The 16,910-nt window shown below is 55.3% G+C and overlaps 6 protein-coding genes across 6 annotated transcripts; 1 reads left to right on the forward strand and 5 right to left on the reverse strand.

The window, feature by feature from the left end:
* Nucleotides 1-2,139: 2,139 nt before the first annotated feature.
* PV07_06060 (uncharacterized protein) lies at nt 2,140-3,222 on the reverse strand (the record flags this gene model as incomplete). The annotated part of the gene is made up of 4 exons (XM_016393007.1): nt 2,140-2,725; nt 2,780-3,015; nt 3,071-3,145; nt 3,193-3,222. 4 exons carry the CDS (start codon nt 3,220-3,222, stop codon nt 2,140-2,142), a joined length of 927 nt encoding a protein of 308 aa, XP_016250526.1.
* Nucleotides 3,223-4,031: 809 nt separating this feature from the next.
* On the reverse strand, nt 4,032-4,529 carry PV07_06061 (uncharacterized protein; the record flags this gene model as incomplete). The annotated part of the gene is made up of 2 exons (XM_016393008.1): nt 4,032-4,142; nt 4,200-4,529. The coding sequence occupies 2 exons, from the start codon at nt 4,527-4,529 to the stop codon at nt 4,032-4,034; spliced, it is 441 nt and encodes a 146-aa protein (XP_016250527.1).
* Nucleotides 4,530-4,731: 202 nt separating this feature from the next.
* PV07_06062 (uncharacterized protein) lies at nt 4,732-7,319 on the forward strand. Its single transcript, XM_016393009.1, has one exon. The coding sequence runs from the start codon at nt 5,035-5,037 to the stop codon at nt 6,643-6,645; it is 1,611 nt and encodes a 536-aa protein (XP_016250528.1). The 5' UTR covers nt 4,732-5,034; the 3' UTR covers nt 6,646-7,319.
* PV07_06063 (uncharacterized protein) lies at nt 6,788-12,390 on the reverse strand. Its single transcript, XM_016393010.1, has one exon. It carries the CDS (start codon nt 12,270-12,272, stop codon nt 7,092-7,094), a length of 5,181 nt encoding a protein of 1,726 aa, XP_016250529.1. The 5' UTR covers nt 12,273-12,390; the 3' UTR covers nt 6,788-7,091.
* A 153-nt stretch (nt 12,391-12,543) lies between these two features.
* PV07_06064 (uncharacterized protein) lies at nt 12,544-14,120 on the reverse strand. The gene has a single exon (XM_016393011.1). The coding sequence runs from the start codon at nt 13,640-13,642 to the stop codon at nt 12,731-12,733; it is 912 nt and encodes a 303-aa protein (XP_016250530.1). The 5' UTR covers nt 13,643-14,120; the 3' UTR covers nt 12,544-12,730.
* Nucleotides 14,121-14,384: 264 nt separating this feature from the next.
* Nucleotides 14,385-16,768, reverse strand: PV07_06065 (uncharacterized protein). Its single transcript, XM_016393012.1, has 5 exons — nt 16,368-16,768; nt 16,295-16,306; nt 15,942-16,243; nt 15,155-15,893; nt 14,385-15,102 (listed from the first exon to the last, which is right to left on the reverse strand). The coding sequence occupies exons 1-5, from the start codon at nt 16,480-16,482 to the stop codon at nt 14,609-14,611; spliced, it is 1,662 nt and encodes a 553-aa protein (XP_016250531.1). The 5' UTR covers nt 16,483-16,768; the 3' UTR covers nt 14,385-14,608.
* Nucleotides 16,769-16,910: the final 142 nt, after the last annotated feature.

Genomic DNA, 16,910 nt, shown 5'->3' on the forward strand with positions numbered 1-16,910 from the left:
CAAAGAGCTGCAGCTGCGATTTCTGGCGTAATGCAGACCAGGACTAATCCATCCGGCACCACCATGCATGCAGGAAAGTGTGGGAAGCACCCACCTTCTTCGTGACTAACCAGCTGGACGTATCAGATCCAAGAAGACCCAGTTGGAACGAGTGAACCTGCTCCCCCTCTCTGGGCTTTCCTTATCATGGCGTTCTCGGGCGCAGGCTGAGGCACGTTTTGGGAGGGTATGCCCTTCCTCACGACCGGAAAAAGAAATACGATGAGGCAGGCAGTGTCGATCAATGCCGGGCTGCAACGACGTTGGCCTTCTGCAGCAGCAAGTGATTCGCCGTGTGAACAGGGTCTGTCCTTTGCTCGGGGAAGTAGTCCTCGACCAGCAATCCGGCTTCCACAGGCGGTATTTGCTTTTTCTGAGAACCTTTCTGTTTCTCGTCACCTTTTGTGGGTGGAATGCCTCCAAACCTGGAACACGCCCAGCAACCTCGTGCTTCTGGCGCCGCCAAAGAGAGCTCGTGCTGGGGATACCCATTTCCCCCACAGCAAAGTCACAGGTCCACCCCAGAGTTTGCTTCACGTTGTTGTTTGTCCACTGGGACAAGAATTGGTCACTTGATGCGACGCAGACCAGCACCAGCGTCGGTCGTACTGACCGCCTCTGGAAGAGCGAGTGTTTCTTTTGGGGAGAGGAAGGAGGGGTAGTCCGTTCAGTAGGACGAGTCCGCGAGTTTGGTAAGTGTCCAAAGAGGGTCGACCACGACCCTGGGCCACGTGGGAGTGCCATCCCGCGCGCCCGTCAGGCTAACAAGGGGCCACAGGGCCTGCCATTGCCTACTCGAGACTTGAGGCGTCAACCCCCTGCAGCCGCTCCCTAAGCCCCCTGTAGCTTGTTGCTGGTCGTATTCCTGATGACGCCTGCCGAGCAAAGCCACCGGTACCGCTTCGCACCGGTTTCGTCACGCCTTCATCTCCTGTTGCTCTGTTTTGGGAGAGTTGAAGACCCCTTCTTGGGATACAACCAAGCGACCGACTTTGGAAGCGAGGTGAGACCCATCTTTCTGTACGAGTGTCTTCCGCAGACAATCACAGGCAGCATCTTCTCAATTCCAGCCAAAGGGCAAATTGGAGGGTCCGTTTCGGAGGGTCCAAGCTCGAAGCCACGGCAAGCACCGGCAAGTCACCAAAGTGGTCGAAAGGATGCCCCTCACCGTCACATCTGTCGGCTGGGAATAAGCGAGAGGGTAAGACAGTCACTGGGGACGTGGTTGAACTAATTTCTCCTGAGTTGAAGCTCCGTAGGTAGAGGGGTCAATGACAGGACGACGAACACACCTCGATTGTGGCACGCAAGTTTCTTCCTGCCTGCAAAGGGCCATCCTTGCCTCGAGATTAGACTCTGCCCGTCTTCCCCGAACATCGTTGGTGGCATATGACGAACGATGTCGACTTTAAGCCCTTTTGACCGTTAGAGTTGCAGGCTAATCACGTCAATCCACGGCAAACAGGGTGAGGTCCGCTGCGGTGGGAGGGGTGGTGGTGGACGCAATTTGCGCAAGAGTTTTAGGGCACCACGGCCAAGGTTCGACGGGACTTCTGGAGGACGGCGTAGACGAACATGGAAGGATGACACGGAATAGTGCTACAAGCACCAGCGTCGGTCAGATTGGAACAATCAAAGTTTGATTGTGGCAGGGTTTTGTGTTGGGCTTGAGACACTCTGAGAAACAGAGGTGTGTGGCATCAACCACCCGCAACATGTTACGTACAGGTGCTACGTAGCCCTCGTCACTTCGGCAGCCCTTGGATCAAAAAACCATCCTCGTCTATGTTAGGCGAAACTATTGATGATCACCGACCGGGCAGCCTTGTCGCCGCCCCGTCAGCCCTGCGACCCGACGATCCTTGACGGGATTGAATGAGAGCAGAAAAGGGAGAGTTGGGTGATTGACATCGCTTACAGCCCTGCCTTTGGTACCTCGAAAGCCTGCTACCCGTCATCATTTCTCACTACTTCACTCAACTGGGCAACTCTTTCCCTTGCTGGGAGCGACATCCGACGTTTAATCTCGCACCCATCCGAGTCAACAATTGCTTCTAGAAGCCCCCCCAAAGCCGGGGAGTCCCCTGCGAAAAGACCGTCCTAGTCCAAGCGAGCCCTGTACTTGGGCATGCCCTCGATGCCGACGTCAATCCTGAACAAATTTCCAGCAAATTTGGCCGAATCCGGGTATTTGTCAGGCTGCTGCTCCGCTGCACTAGTAATGAACAACTCGGTGCCTGCAAAGGTCGGGCAGGTGATATTGCGTGTCGGGAGGTGGATGACTCCGGTGACGGCCCCTTGGGGCGATATTCGTATGACCTTGGAGCCCCCGTAGCAGGCGTGCCAGATGTTTCCCTCGACGTCCATGGCATGGCCGTCTGGGTGTACGCCCTCCTCTTCCAGGTGGAAGAAGACTCTCTGGTTGGAAATGTCTCCCGTCTTGGGATCGTAGTCAAAGGCATACACGTTCTGCGGCGGCGAGTCGGTAAGGAACATCGTGTTGTCACTTGCGGTCCAGGTGATGCCGTTGGGGATGGTCATCTTCTCGTGCATCGTGTGCAGCGTTCCGTCGTGGTCGAGGCGGAACAAGCAGCCTTCTTCAGTCAATTCGGCTATCGTGGGGTCAACGAATGCCTCGACCCAGAAACGACCTTGAGTGTCAACTGCGCCGTCATTCGAGCGCATCCTGAGGGCTGATGTGAGTGACAGATCCTCTCCCCGCTGCCCGAGGTGCTCCTACCTTCTCGCCTTGTCCTCGGCATGTGGTCCTTTCCAGTACTTGGCGACATATTCATGCTCTCCGGTTTTCAGGTGGAATTTGGTAACGCCGTCCTTTGCACCAGCCAGGATGACCTCTGAAGAATCGACGCCCTCGATATTTGCCGTGACACCAATTGGTTGCGCGGTATCGATGATCTTGACCGACTCGGGTCCCTTTGCCAGGTCGATGACAAAGAGTTTTTTATTGTTGATATCCTGGTTGTCATGGTCAGCATGCGCAAGACGAGAAGGATGGTCATTGCTCACGAACCATATACCGAAGCTCATGCCGTTCTTTGGTGTAATACGGGCCTTCACCCAAACTACATTTCGAGGGATAGTATGCCTGAATCTCAGTAAAGTCTCTCGAGGAGCCAGCAAGGGTCAACTAACCTCCGTGACCGTCCACTCTTGTATACCCATTGTGTGGCAATTGATTGATCTTGGCTCGTCTCGGTATACACGAACCTAAGTGGTCTGCTCGCGGGTGGTACTCAAGAGCAATGAAGTATTCTTCTGATTCTTGATAAGACGGGATGCGTAACGGCTTTACATCATCATGATATAGGATTGAGCGTCTTTCCCTTTGCCAAGACCTACAGTTCAGCGGCCCGTACGAGTCGATTCCACAGCATGCAAGATCTGACTTACGTTACATGTCTATTGGCTTTGGCTCAAGCTAGGTGGTCTCAACAACTGGAGAAATGGAGCATTTGCCGTCGACCGCCATCTCATAATCTCTTGTGCCATGCCGAAGATGAACCGGAGCTCTGCCGGCGCATATAGCCTGTTTACAAATTGGCCGATCTTGAGACCGCTTGATCCACGGTTGGAGAATCTCCAGCCTCAGCTTCCTGTTGGAATCTACAGTTTCCCTTCAAGATGACCCGAGACTTGCCCTTCAAGCGCTGATCGATCTATCCCGAGTCCACGAAGCTGCAACGGCCGCATTTTGCCTAGCCGACCTGCCTATACATCCCCACTCTTCCTGATCCCGCACTCTGTACGATGTGACAGAACCAGTGCACAAAGTTACTTGTCCCAACATATCATTGACCGTTGAGCGAATTCATCTAGCTTGGGCAGCGCAGACCGAGCAGTTACTTCGGCTTCCGGCGAGACAGCATGCGACTTCCGGTGTCGCTCAGACAAGATTTTGAGTAGATCAAGGTGTGTCGAGTTCGAGAGACGGTCCATGGTAATGATCCTACAGCAAGGTTTCCAGAGAGGGCTCATGCTCGTGCAGCTGGAATAACAAAGGCTTTGATTGCCAGTGTGGCATTTCCGTCGTGTGATCGTAACAGCTCCGTAGCCTTGGTCTTTGACAGATCAAGCTCTTCGACCTGTGGTATGTATCAGCAACCAATGGACAGCCCCAAAAGTCTGGAAACAAGACGCACCAGAAGATTCACGTCCTCGGCCGCGATCTTGACCTTCTTCTTCACTTCCACCTCCTTCTTTGCCTGAGTCTTGGTGGTGTCTTCCTTCTTCTTTCCAACGCCACTAGCAATCTCCAACCTCGACATGGCCTTTCCCAGCGCTTCTTGATCCGCTGCAGAGGGCTGTCTCGTGCCGCTCTCCCCATTCTCGGTAGACATCTCGTTCGCATTCAGAGAATTGAGCGCCGCAGCGGCCTTGCGGTCCTCGGCATTGTTGGGGAGGTTTTGGGACGTTTCGTCGTCTGCGGCGTCCGCTGCGGCGGTTGAAGCCGATGGGATTGGTTCCGCCATCTTATTCCAGGTGGTGCAATAGGAAGAGAGAGGGACGAGACGGTGTCGTGCAGTGCAATGTGCAGTGGTGAATCTCCAGTCTCGCACTCAGCAGGTAACTAGTCCACCGTTACATGTCGCTAGCCGAGAGCGGAATAGCGTTGTATCAGGACCTTCAAGATCTCGAGGACGTCAATCTTCCTTTTTCACCCACATTCACCGACGGGAAAAGGGCATTCTCTGATCTTTCTCATAGATATTGCTTCATTTGAGTTGCTGAGCATCTACGGAGTCTACGTGTGTTCTGCCTTACAGCCATCTTCCCCGAATTTTCCACTAGCGGTGACTCATCTCTAGTATACCTTTTGTATGCTGATTTTCGGAAGCCATCTACTACACGTGCCCCCCGGATCTCAGTGATTTGTCGTCGAATAGCATCCCTCTATTTGAGTCCTGTCATAGCTGCGAAGGAACCGAGGAGTCGGCCCGAAGAAGGCTAGAAAATCTTACCCAGAGGCTCCAAACGATGGAGACAAACGGCACTCCCAAGCACGCCACTACTCGGCCTTGGACGCCCTCCAGCTGGAAGACCAAGCCCATCGTGCAGTCCGTCCAGTACAGCGACACCAAGTCCTTCAACGCCTCCGTTCAAAAGCTCAACACTCTCCCACCCCTGGTCACGCCGCAAGAGATCGTGAAGCTGAAGAATGAGCTCCGCGAAGTCGCGACGGGCAATGCCTTCCTCCTCCAGGGCGGCGACTGCGCCGAACTGTTCGACTACTGCACCCAAGAGATGATCGAGGCCAAAGTCAAACTCCTCCTCCAGATGTCTCTGGTTCTGATCTACGGCGCCAAGAAGAAGGTCGTCCGCGTGGCCCGCATGGCCGGTCAGTATGCGAAACCGCGCTCGTCGCCCACCGAGATGGTCAACGGGGTCTCGATGCCCAGTTTCCGCGGCGACATCCTGAACAGCTACGAGGCGGACCCGGCGTTGAGGGAGCCGGACCCCAGGAGACTGGTCGACGCGTACTTCCACTCTGCAGCGACCCAAAACTACCTGCGGGCGGCACTGGCGAGCGGCCTCGCCGATCTACATGCCCCCCTCGACTGGAGTTTAGGCCATGTCCGCGATCCCACCGTCCGGGACAAATACCAGATCATCGTGGAGCGGATCACGGACACTCTGGAGATGATGCGGACGATCGGGCTGGACACAGGCGGCGGGTTGGAGACGGTCGACCTGTTCACCTCCCACGAAGGGTTACTGCTGGAGTACGAACAGTCACTGACTCGCAAATTCAAACACCCCGCCAACCACCAGCACCACCAAACCGCCCTTCGCCCTTCACCCCCCGCAAGCAGCCACCAAAACCAATCCAAGACCCGCAAAACGTCCCTGCCCACACAGCTTCCACCCCCGTTGCCCCCGACGAAGGGCTACTACGACACCTCGGCGCACATGCTCTGGATCGGCGACCGCACGCGCCAGCTCACACACTCGCACGTCGAGTTCTTCCGCGGCGTCGCCAACCCCATCGGCGTCAAAGTCGGCCCCAGCATGCCGGCCGCGGACCTGGTCCCGCTGCTCGACATCCTCAATCCCGAACACGAAGTCGGCAAGATCGTCCTGATCACGCGCTACGGCTGCGACAAGATCGCCGCGCACCTCCCGGGCCACATCCGCGCGGTGCAGCAGTCGCGACACCAGGGCACGGTGGTGTGGCAGTGCGACCCGATGCACGGCAACGGCCGCAACGCCACGGTGACGCTTCCTGCGCCCAACAACACTCCAGCGACCGCAACATCATCGTCATCACCACCACCCGCAGGACAATCAGGCGGAGACGAACCCACCGCCCCAGCCACCACCACGATCAAAACCCGCCGCTTCTCCGACATCCTCAGCGAACTGCACCAGGCACTGCAGGTCCACCGTGCCCACGCCTCGTACCTGGGCGGCGTGCACCTGGAGCTGACGGGCGAGGCCGTGACCGAGTGCATCGGCGGCGCCGAGGGCCTGACCGAGGAGCACCTCAGCCTCAACTACGCCACCTTCTGCGACCCGCGCCTGAACGAGAAGCAGGCCCTCGAGCTGGCCTTTCTCGTCGCGGGCTTCTACCGCGATGCCGCGGCGTGAGGAGGGAGGGATGTGGCCTCTGACGCACGATGCACGATGCTTGGCGTATGGTTAATGCTATCTCGGTGGCCCAAAAAGCGAGAGAACTGGCGAAGAATGTAATGAAAGGAACGAGCAAATCAACGAATCGAATCAAAACAAATCAATGATCAAACTGCTTTGGCTCTTCATATTCATGTTTCATGTTCATTCTCAAGTTCGGTCTCAATCTCCATCCCCATCCACGGTCCAACCAGCCAATTGATCACCAACCACTAACACCCATGAATCAGTCCAACCCACATTGTGTGCGTAACCATAACGCCGAAGTCACAGAATCGCCTTCCACTCACACGACACCTCCGTTTGCAAGACCCGAGTGACTTTCTATACTTCATTCCATGCTTCCCACCAAAGAATAACCACATCAAACAGGTCCTCACCACCAGACAGCAGTCAAAATGGCATCACTCCTTTCTCAAGGGACTCCCAAAACGAGGTTGAAAGCCCATTCCAGCAACACCAAGAGTCTTCCTCCTGGCATCCAGCAACCCTTTGCCCGATTTGCCTTGCATCTTGACCTGGAATTTCTTGCCGCCATTTGCTAGTCCTTTCTCCGCAGCAGCGCTCTCATCGTCGTCGTCTCGATCGAAGATGCTCTTGTTGATCTGCTTTGGCGGAGCGCTCATCTGCACTAACTCTTGTCCCTTGGCAATGAGGTAAGGAGTCAGCGGCGTGGCGGCCGTGCGAGGATCGTAGTCCACGTCCAAGGAAACGGACTTTGGAGTCGACATGTCTGCGGTGGCCTTTTTGGACTCGACTGAAGCAGGCGTCTGATTCTCCTGCTGGGCCATCAGAACACCCACGTCGGCAGTATCGCCACCTCCCCAGACCGTTGCTGCGGTTGGAGAGTTGTACGTCGAACTAATCTCCGATTCGTCTCCTACCTCGACGCCGTTTCCGAGAGGCTCAACACCTCCAAATACCTCGTTACCCCTGACGGGCGTGTTGATCAGCTCCATCTTCATCTGCCCAGTCAAGCTCGTGTACTCCGCAGAGAGGCTTCGGCGTTGGTGTTCCTTGCTTGCAGACAGAAGGCCATTGTCGTTGACGAGCATTCTGGGCTCCATGGATTTGCGTCTCCTGGATCCACCGCGAGGCATGATGCTTGCATCGACAGCGTATGCGGACTCGTCAAGCCACTTGGCTTCTCGCATGCAGTCCAGAACCCAGCCAACCCCAACGCAAAGCACTTGTCCTTTGGCTGAGCGGACTTTTTCCAACGTGCGCTTTCCACCATCCTTGTAGACGACATGTGTTATGCCGACGTTTGCAATGAATGCCTCCGAGTCATTAGAGTCCTGGTTAGAAGAAGCAATGCTGGCTCTCGGATTCCACCTCCACTCTTTGACCACTCGCGCTCCCATAGATGTGAGCAGGTCGATGTAGAAGGCCGAAGCATCCATACCTTCGCTGGTGTGGATATCGGTATGGACAATTGCTCCATGAAGAACCCCGCTTCCGACCGGTTTCAAGGGGTTCCGGCCGGTTTGTGGAGTCTTCGCCACAGACTTTGGCTTCATTGAAGTGCTAGGAGTTTTGGCTCTGGTGATAGTGGCAGGCGTCTTGGACGCGGCAGCAGCTCCCTTTGAGGGCGTGAATTTCGGAGTGGCAGTGACCCGGCTAGTGCTTGACTTTGTGCTCATCGCGTAGCGAGGTGTTGTGGTTGCTTGTGACTGTGCGGTAGAAGGAACAAAGCTGCTTCTCTTCGATGTGGCTGCTGGTGTCCTGAACAAGGTGGAGCCGATAGTCAGGAAGCTCTCGTCCTGATAAGCAGTCTCTGTTTCCTCAACATCATCGGACGTCAGTTCGTCCTCCGGCAAGTCGATCCCGTCAAGAGTGCTGTTGCCGAAGTCCTCAACGTTGAAGCTCGTTTGACCAGGTGTCGTCAATCCCGAGGCGAGTGAATTTGCTGGACTGGGTGCTGCACTGCGGATGCGCCTCTGAGGCGATATGACCGACGCAACATTCGCCTTCGGGGTCGCGAGAGGGTCCATGTCAAATGAGGGAGCGCCCAAGCTGGGACCTAAGCTCTGTCTTTTGACGGCTTGTACGTGCGAAGAGGAAAGCGACCTTGGTCTCTTTCTCTGCACCTTGAGCGGCGACGAAGTAGGAGGGACAATTCCTTCAGGCCGAAGCGGGACCTTCGACACCACTGTATGGACATATCTCGGGAGACTTGGATCTGGGCGGACCGGTGTCACACTGAAATCCATTTCCTCAATGGCACAGGGCATGTTCGCTGGAGTGCTGTCGTCCTTGAAAGGCGAGGTCTCTATGCTGGTTGCCGTGACTTCAAACAACTGGTCTTCGGTGTCCAATGCGGCGTCGATGTCGTCTTCGTTTTCCTCTGTATGCTCAGGAATGCCGTGGCCATCATTGTCATGATGTTCTTCGGGTTCATCGATCACCTTGGCGTGGCATTCAGCGCTCTCCTCAGTAGGCAATTCTTCCGTTTCGTCGGTATCGGACACCTCTGCAGTAGGACCCTCGACGGGAGCTGTGTTTTCATCACCATACGATCCGGAAGAAGTTGACATCGATAGCATAGATTGCTCTTCGTTCACCGTCTCGAGTATAAGAGTAGGAACGGTGACGTTGGCCTCCTGCTCATCCGCAGACACTTCCTCGTGTCCTTCGTGAGCTGCGAGATCTTCAGCTTCATCTGCTAGAGCTTTGAAATCGACCATAGCAGTATCAGACGCATTGGTAAAGTTGACCAGGTCGGTCGTCAACTCTGCGTTTGATTGCGCCCGATCTTCTCCTGAGGTTGCCCCAATTTCATCGCCAACTTCGTCAGCAGCGTTGTGCTCGGGAATATCTTGTGGAATCAAGTTGTGAAGATCCTCGTCGTCCCCAGCAGCATCGGCTTCTACCTGATCTTCAAAGTCTCGCGCAGCCATTCCATCCGCAAAAAAGTCTGGTCTCGTGGGGCTGTCGACCATTGAAGGAGCCAGGGAATACCTGTTGGCGATTGACTTTCGTTTCGAAGCTTCATGGCCTGGAGTGTCTGGCCTGCTCAGCTCGACCGAGCCAGCAATGTGCATCTGAGCGACAGGGGAAAACAGGCTCCGTGCCTTGGAAGCAGCAGCGCTCTTCTTCTCGGGACTGGCAGCGCGCCAGCCTTGGACTTGTGCCGCCAGAGGAGTGAAGCCCAGGTTTTTCGATGCGCTCTCTGGGACAACTCCAGTCGAGACGCGAGAGCGGATTGCAGCACCGCTCATGCTAGGTCTGAAAATAGGTTTGAAAAGTCGATTGTCTGGTGTCTGATCTCCAGCAAGCTCATCTTCAGACTCGTCATCGATTTGTCGAAGGCGGCTGAACAGAGCGTCCGACAATTTGGGTCTTTTGACAGAACTCTCAACGGTTTGTTGCAAAACTTCAACAGCGTGACTCTGGGCGTCACGGGGCTCAACGTTGTGCGATGTACTCTCCTCATCAGAAGTGTCACTAGCTTCAAGTTCGGGATCCAAGATGGTCTCGTCTGCGTCAACCGCGGGAACTGGAGCTGCATTATCAGCACCATCAGCTTCGACGCTTTCTTCATAGTCATTTTCCTCCACAAGTGAGCGAACATCTTCCTCAACGGGCGAATCATCCACAACCATCTCCTCCGCTGGAGTCTCAACAACGGGCTTGAGCTTGTCCATCTTGAGAGGACTCCTGATATTTAGCACGGACTGGTCAAAATCCACCTCGGCGTCGAGTTCCTCGGCCAACTCATCCTCGCTTAGTCTGTACACCCTGGCAGACCGCTGAGGTGAAACAGAAGATCTGAAATGCGAGGACACTGCGACTTCTTCCCTTTCTTCGCTTTGCAGTCCTGCCTCGCCATGCGCTGGCGATTCCGGGGATTCTTGCTCGGAAGTCTTCCTGAACGATGGTGATATCTGAGCGGGCGTCCTCTGCTTTGAAGTCGAGAAGAGGCGTCGAGCAGGTGAAGACAACAAAGAGGTCTTGAGTGGGGTGGCTCGCGACTTTACGGCAGATGGGGGAAAGACGATTCTATCCGACAGACCTCTCTTTGGAGATTGGTGAAGAATGGACTGGGTATTGGAAGGGTCCAGAATCAGAGACGCAGTGCCATGGACGTCTGGCACGTTGGCTCGGAAAACTGTAACGCCCTCAGGCGCTCGACGAGGTGACTCCTTCAACGAGTCCTTGACTGGAGATGCTGGTCGCCGCGGCGGACTCAGCATGCCAAAACCCTGCGATGCGTCGTTCTTCTGAGGAGATGCCAAATGGAGTGCGGGTGAAAAGTCAAGCTTCTTTACCGGCGACAACAGTCGTGTCGCTGAAGCTGCGAGTCCACGCCTGGGTGAGAGGCTGAGATCGCGGACTGGAGTCTTAGCTCCAGCAAGTTCATCTTCCTCATCATCGTCACTATCCACGGGCATGGCCTTTGCGACTTGTGTAATCTTCTTGGGCGTTAATGCACGAGGCTGGATCTTCCCAGTGTTCTCGACTTCTGCCTGAGGTTTGGATTCCTGTGCTTTGGTTGCACCCGCTCCTCGAGTGGCTTTCGTCGTTCTCGTAGTGGCAGGCTTACGAATCGGTTTAGCACGCATGCCGGTGGCTGCCGTCTCCGTCTTCTTAGCGGCAGTTGGCTTTGTGCTCTTGGACTTGGCCATGGTTCTGGGACGCTTGTTCTCTTTCTCATCGTCATCCTCCGGAAGAGCCTCGAAAGTCACCTTCTTCTTCAAAGGGACCACTACACTGACCGCAGGTTCTGCGACGACAGATGAGTTCGTAGATCCGGCCCTCGCTCGAGTCTGTCTGGTAGTGATCGGTGCAGGTTTGATCTCTTCCACTGATGGTGCAGGAATCTTCTCCTTCTTCGGCCGTCCCCGTGCCTTGGATACTGCAGACGTGGACTCCTGCGTCGGCTCCTCTTCCGGCTGTAGGTCGTGCTTCGCGGTTCGACCTCGACCTCGCTTCTTGGGTTCTGGGTCTGTATTCTCCACGTTTGCGTCCTTGCTGTGTTTGCCAACAGCAGTTTCTTTCTTACTTCGTGAAGTGGCTGCTTTTGTGACTTCTGGGGTAGCCTTTTCCTTCTTTGCCTTTGCAGTTGGCTTCTTTTCCGGCATGGCTTCTTCCGCATGCGGCGGCGCGACAGGTTCGGGGTGAGGGTCATTCTGAATTAAGGGCGTGACCTTTACTCGTCGTCTAGGTGCCGCCGCAAGACCAGCAGTCGCGGCTGGAACCGAAGCCTTTGCAGTGCTCCGCGTAGATGTCCTCGATGGCTTGACTGGTGGCTTGGTGACTGTGACTTCCATCACTTCTTCCTCTTCGTCATCGTCATGATCACTTTCATCTTCTTTTACTGCAGCCACGGCCTTGGCGGACCGCGTGTTTGCTCGTCCGCCCTTTGTCGCTTTACTCGCTGCTGTCGATGATGACTTCTTGGTGACTCGGGATTTTGCCTCGAGGGCCTGTGCTCGGCTCGTGGTGGGAACAGCGGAGGTCTTGGTGGTTCGGCGCTTGGATGTTTCTTCGGTGTTTGTCGTGGCAGCGGTGTCGGCATCAGCTGCTCGGGCGCGGGTGATGCGGCGAGGTTTCGCTGGGCTTACAGCCTTCCTCGGTGCCATTATGAAGGCTCCAGGGTTGCAAGACCGAAAATCACGCCGTGGGAAGGCGAGATCGTGGTGCTGAATAGGTTGGGAAAGCACGAATCGACGCGGTGCCCTGTTGTTAGTAGTACAGAAATAGAAGATGGGCGAATGCGGGGGAGACGAGAGGTTGAGACTCGATGCCCAAGCGATTGTTTACATTCGAGGTGTTGACACGGCCGAATAGGGGTTAGTGCGACGAATCAACAAACACGCACGTTGATTGGCTGTCAGGCTTGGACGAGGCTGATCTGAAAATTTCCTTCACTTGTCATGACTCGGTTCGGGTGATGCATGTTTTGCTCGATGGATTACATTTTCATTATTGGTCGTTTCTATAGTTGTTCATACCTAGTCACACCAACTTTTGCCCCGATCCAATGCACACACCAATTTATTACGTATATAGACACCACATGCTATACCCAACGCTGCGCTTAGCAGCTCAAGGAGTACAGCGGCGTGGTTGGAGGAGGTGAACCAGCGCCCACAACACCAAAACTTGGGCTGGATCCGCTGTCCTGGAGGGTGTACCACCAAGTGTTGATGCCTTCACCAAACGCCGTACATCCGACAGCGTCATAGTAAGTCTGCGCGTTCTGGACCGAGGCAACAGCTTCATTGCTATTAGCTCCAGACACGGGCCATCCAGTCTCGGTGATCCAGACAGGCTTTCCTTGGGCGGCAGCAGTGGTGTCGTCATAGTCACCCCAGAAGGTAGCATTGGCATTGTCGATGCTGTTCGCTTTGGTGGTCTCGTACCAAGGATATGCGTCGACACCAAGGAAGTCGCATGCTCCAATCAGGGCATTCTGGCTCGAATTGGCCCAGACATTGTAAGTGTCGACATGGCCGACCGGCTTGCCTGCCGCCGAGGTGCCGGCGATGGCCGATCGAACTTGGTTGATATAGTTGATGATTGTGGCCGGACCCACTCCAGCGCCGGAGTTGTTCTCGATGCCGATGGGAGTGATGCGATAGATGTCTTCGCTGCCGACGCTGATGCCAGCAATCAAGTCGGTAAAAGCGGTGCCATATTGAGTGATGGCCGCATTGAGCGCGGCGAGCTCGTTGGCGAAATCAGCGTCGCCGGCTGAAGCCCACAGGCCGAGCAAGAGAGTGGTGCCGGTATCGATGGCTGCTGGGATGGCAGAGATGGGGCTGTTGGTGGTTCCGTCTTGGATCATGGTGTACAGACGAGCAGACGTGAAGCCTAGAGCCTTGGCCGAATTGAATTGGCCTTCGAAGGCGGACTGGTCGTTGCCAGTGGAACCATAATTGAAGCCCTTGTAGGCGGCAAGGGTGGAAGGAAGGGCAGCCACGAAGGCGAGGATCTGCGAGGTACGCATATTGTAGATATGGGATGTATTGTATGTCCTGTAACGAGCGTGACGAGTCGATAGATCAAGGAAAATGAAGAAGGTATATGGCACCGAAAAGGTTTGGACAGAGCAACGATTAGCAGACAGGCCAGGTACACGGCAAGCCACGAATAAATGCAAAATCGCAAAGGGACTAAGATGGTTGGGACAGAGCTTGTACAGTCGGGGAAGCTACTACCACATCTTGACTTCAAGTGGCGGCAAGATCGAGGCGCAGGGCAAGCAGATGATGGTGGTGGTGGAGGTGGAGATGGAAGTTTGAAGTAGTAGTAGAGGTATGCGTGAGCGAAAAGCAGCGATTCGACGGCAGCGCAGGGCAAAAGAGGGTCGTCATGCTTGGTCCTCGCTTGCAATTGAAGCACTGACAGGCACCTGGCACGGATGGGAAGGGGAAGCAAAAGCCGTTGCCGACGATGGCGAGGATGGTGGACGGGTGAGAAAATTCTGATGGGAAGTGGTGGATCGGGAGGATGGTGACGTACGAGGAGGAGGATGAATGGGCTCGGAGGAGGATGAATGGGCTCGGAGGATGCCTACAGCTACGAGACGAACATACCGCACTCAGTTCATCCCACTGCCGATGCTACCGCCATGTACCTGCATCATACGAACGACAAAAGCGGGCCAGACAAAATCCTTGAACGCGCGAGAAAAAAGTTGCTCTGTGGGGTGCCATTGACTCTCCCACCTGAAACTCATCCACTCAGAGTCTCGCCTGCTCGAGCCGGGACTTCCACGGCCTGCGTTGTGACATGGCCAGGGTCCCAGAGATGGTCACGATGGTCAGCTCGCGTCACCAGTCCAAGCAGAGAAATCCTACAGTACGCTCCTTCGAACCAGAGCAGAGACTAGGCGCTACAATACACAGTTGGAACTGGTTGAATCCCACACTGGGAGCTGTTGTGCTCAGTACAAGTACATCTGCCCGCCAAATCACAACTTCATGCCCAGCGCCTTGTGCACCTTCAAGCTCTGTCGCATGCTCAGATCCAGCATGATCTCCTCGCTGCCGCCCGGAATCTTGTAGGCCAGCGTATCACGGTACAATCGCTCAATCTTCCCACCTTGGCCCCCTCGCGAATAGGCCAGGCCACCAAACACCTGAGCCGCCTCCTTGGTGCAGAACTCGAACGTCGTTGTAGCTTGAGCCTTGAGCCCCGCGATCGCACCTCCCAACCGGAGCATGGCCTCCGTCTCGCCCATCCGCTGGCACTGGTAGATGATGTTCTCCAGCCAGTTGTAGCTGGCCTCGATTTGGCGCGCCATGTGGGCGAGCTTCATGCGGATGACAGGGTGATTGATGAGCTTTTGCCCAAACGTCTTCCTCTTGGACGCATATTTGACGCACTCTTCGAAGCAGACACGCGAGAAGCGCAGGCACTGGATGATGATGCCGATTCGTTCGTGGTTGAAGTTGGTCATGATCACTGTTGCGTGGTCCAGTCAGTGGCTGCTACTATCAAACAATCCTTGACTTACCTTGGAACCCTTTGTTGACCTTGCCCAGCACATTCTCCACGGGCACCTTGACGTCCTCAAACGTAATGTAGGTGGTTCCACTGCTCCAGACACCTTGGCAGTCCATCCGGCGGGTGCTGACTCCTTCGGTGCGCTCGATCAGCAAGAGACTGATGCCGCCCATCCCCGGACCACCGGTTCTCACGGCGGTCGTGAAATAGTCGCACCAGATGCCGTTAGTAATCCACTTCTTCTCCCCGTTGACAATGAAGTGCTTGCCGTCTTCGGACAGCTTGGCCTCGCAAGTGAGATTGGCGACGTCGGAACCGGCATCGGGCTCGGTGATGGCCAGGCATATTCTCTTGTCCCCAGCGAGGATCCCCGGCAGGATGCGGTTGACGAGCTCCTTCTTCCCGTACTTGACCAGCGGCGGGCACCCGATCCCAAAGCCTCCGATCAAGTTCCAAACCAACCCGCCAGAGCCGGTTCGCGACAGCTCGTCCGTCAGGAGCATCTCGTGAAACAGGTCCCATTTCTCCGGGGGGACGCTCTTGACGGCGTTTTGGACCAGGTGGGTCGGGTACTTGACTCCCAAAAGACCAGCCAGGTAGCCTCGTTCACCCATCTGTTTGTAGATCTTCTCAGGCACCTTCTTGCCTTCGTCCCACTCAGTCACGTAGGGCTCGAGCTCGTTCTCGACCCATTCTCGGACTTCGGCACGGAGGGCAGCGTGAGTCTCATTGTAGTAGGGCGAATGGTACTGCGCCGTCAGTCAACCTCTTCCGCGGTTGGGGAGCGTTCCACTTACACCCTGATACCAGCTTGGGTCGCCAAAGGGAATAAGCGACCCAAAGGGATCCAGTGCCTCCGCTTCTTCTGGAGCAGCCGGACCCGGTGCAGGGGCGACAGTGCCAGGTTCTGCTTGTGGACGGACCTTCTTCTCCGATACCTTTTCCGCGGGAGGTGTAGCAGGGGGCGTTGGTGGTGCCTCGACCTTTTTGGTGTCTAACGATCCGACCTGCAACTTGCCCTTGTATTTCTTGAGGATCCCCTCGTTGTGGTATTTCCAGAACTGCTTCGAGGCATCTTTGCCAGCCACACGCTGCAGGACTGGCCCGTCCCATTAGTCGTTGCGCATCCGGAGGGTGGCCGGAAACTCACTCTTCTTCCCACCTTTTCAGCCTGGGTCAGCATGGTTTCCAATGCGGAGGTGACGGAATTGATAGTGACCAACCTGGATGCTCGTCCTGAAACTTGGTCAAGTCATAGACGTCCTCGTCGACGATGATGTAGAGGTTGTCTGCCTTGTTGTGCGAAGCAACATCAGCAGTCGAGAATCGTTTGGACATTGTGGCCCGCTTGACCTGGACAGTTTAGAATGAAAGATGGGAATGTTTTGCCTATGCGAGTCACAGAAAGTGGTAGTACAAGTAGAAGGTCTCTGGAGAGAAAGGGAAACAGAGCAATGGAAAGGAGATCAAGGAGCGTCACAAGAGGAATGCAGTCAGTTGTAAAGGGGACCGACGTCAGGTCGACATTGTTTTCACATGCCCCGGCATTCTGGCCAAGGCAAGATCAGGAACCACACGCCGCCCGCATCATCACGGAGTTACAGCTGCTTGGGTCACGCTCCCTCCTCCGCAGAAAAGGGAGTTGCAAGAAACCGGAGACTCCGATGATTATTTGGGTCCGTTTACCTGTTGCTTGATTCGTTGTTTGGCACGTCAGATGATGTTCCTGGCGGATCGAAGACAATTTCATGCGTGCCGAGGCATCG

This window comes from Cladophialophora immunda (assembly GCF_000835495.1).
Source record: "Cladophialophora immunda strain CBS 83496 unplaced genomic scaffold supercont1.3, whole genome shotgun sequence".
Taxonomy (NCBI): domain Eukaryota; kingdom Fungi; phylum Ascomycota; class Eurotiomycetes; order Chaetothyriales; family Herpotrichiellaceae; genus Cladophialophora; species Cladophialophora immunda.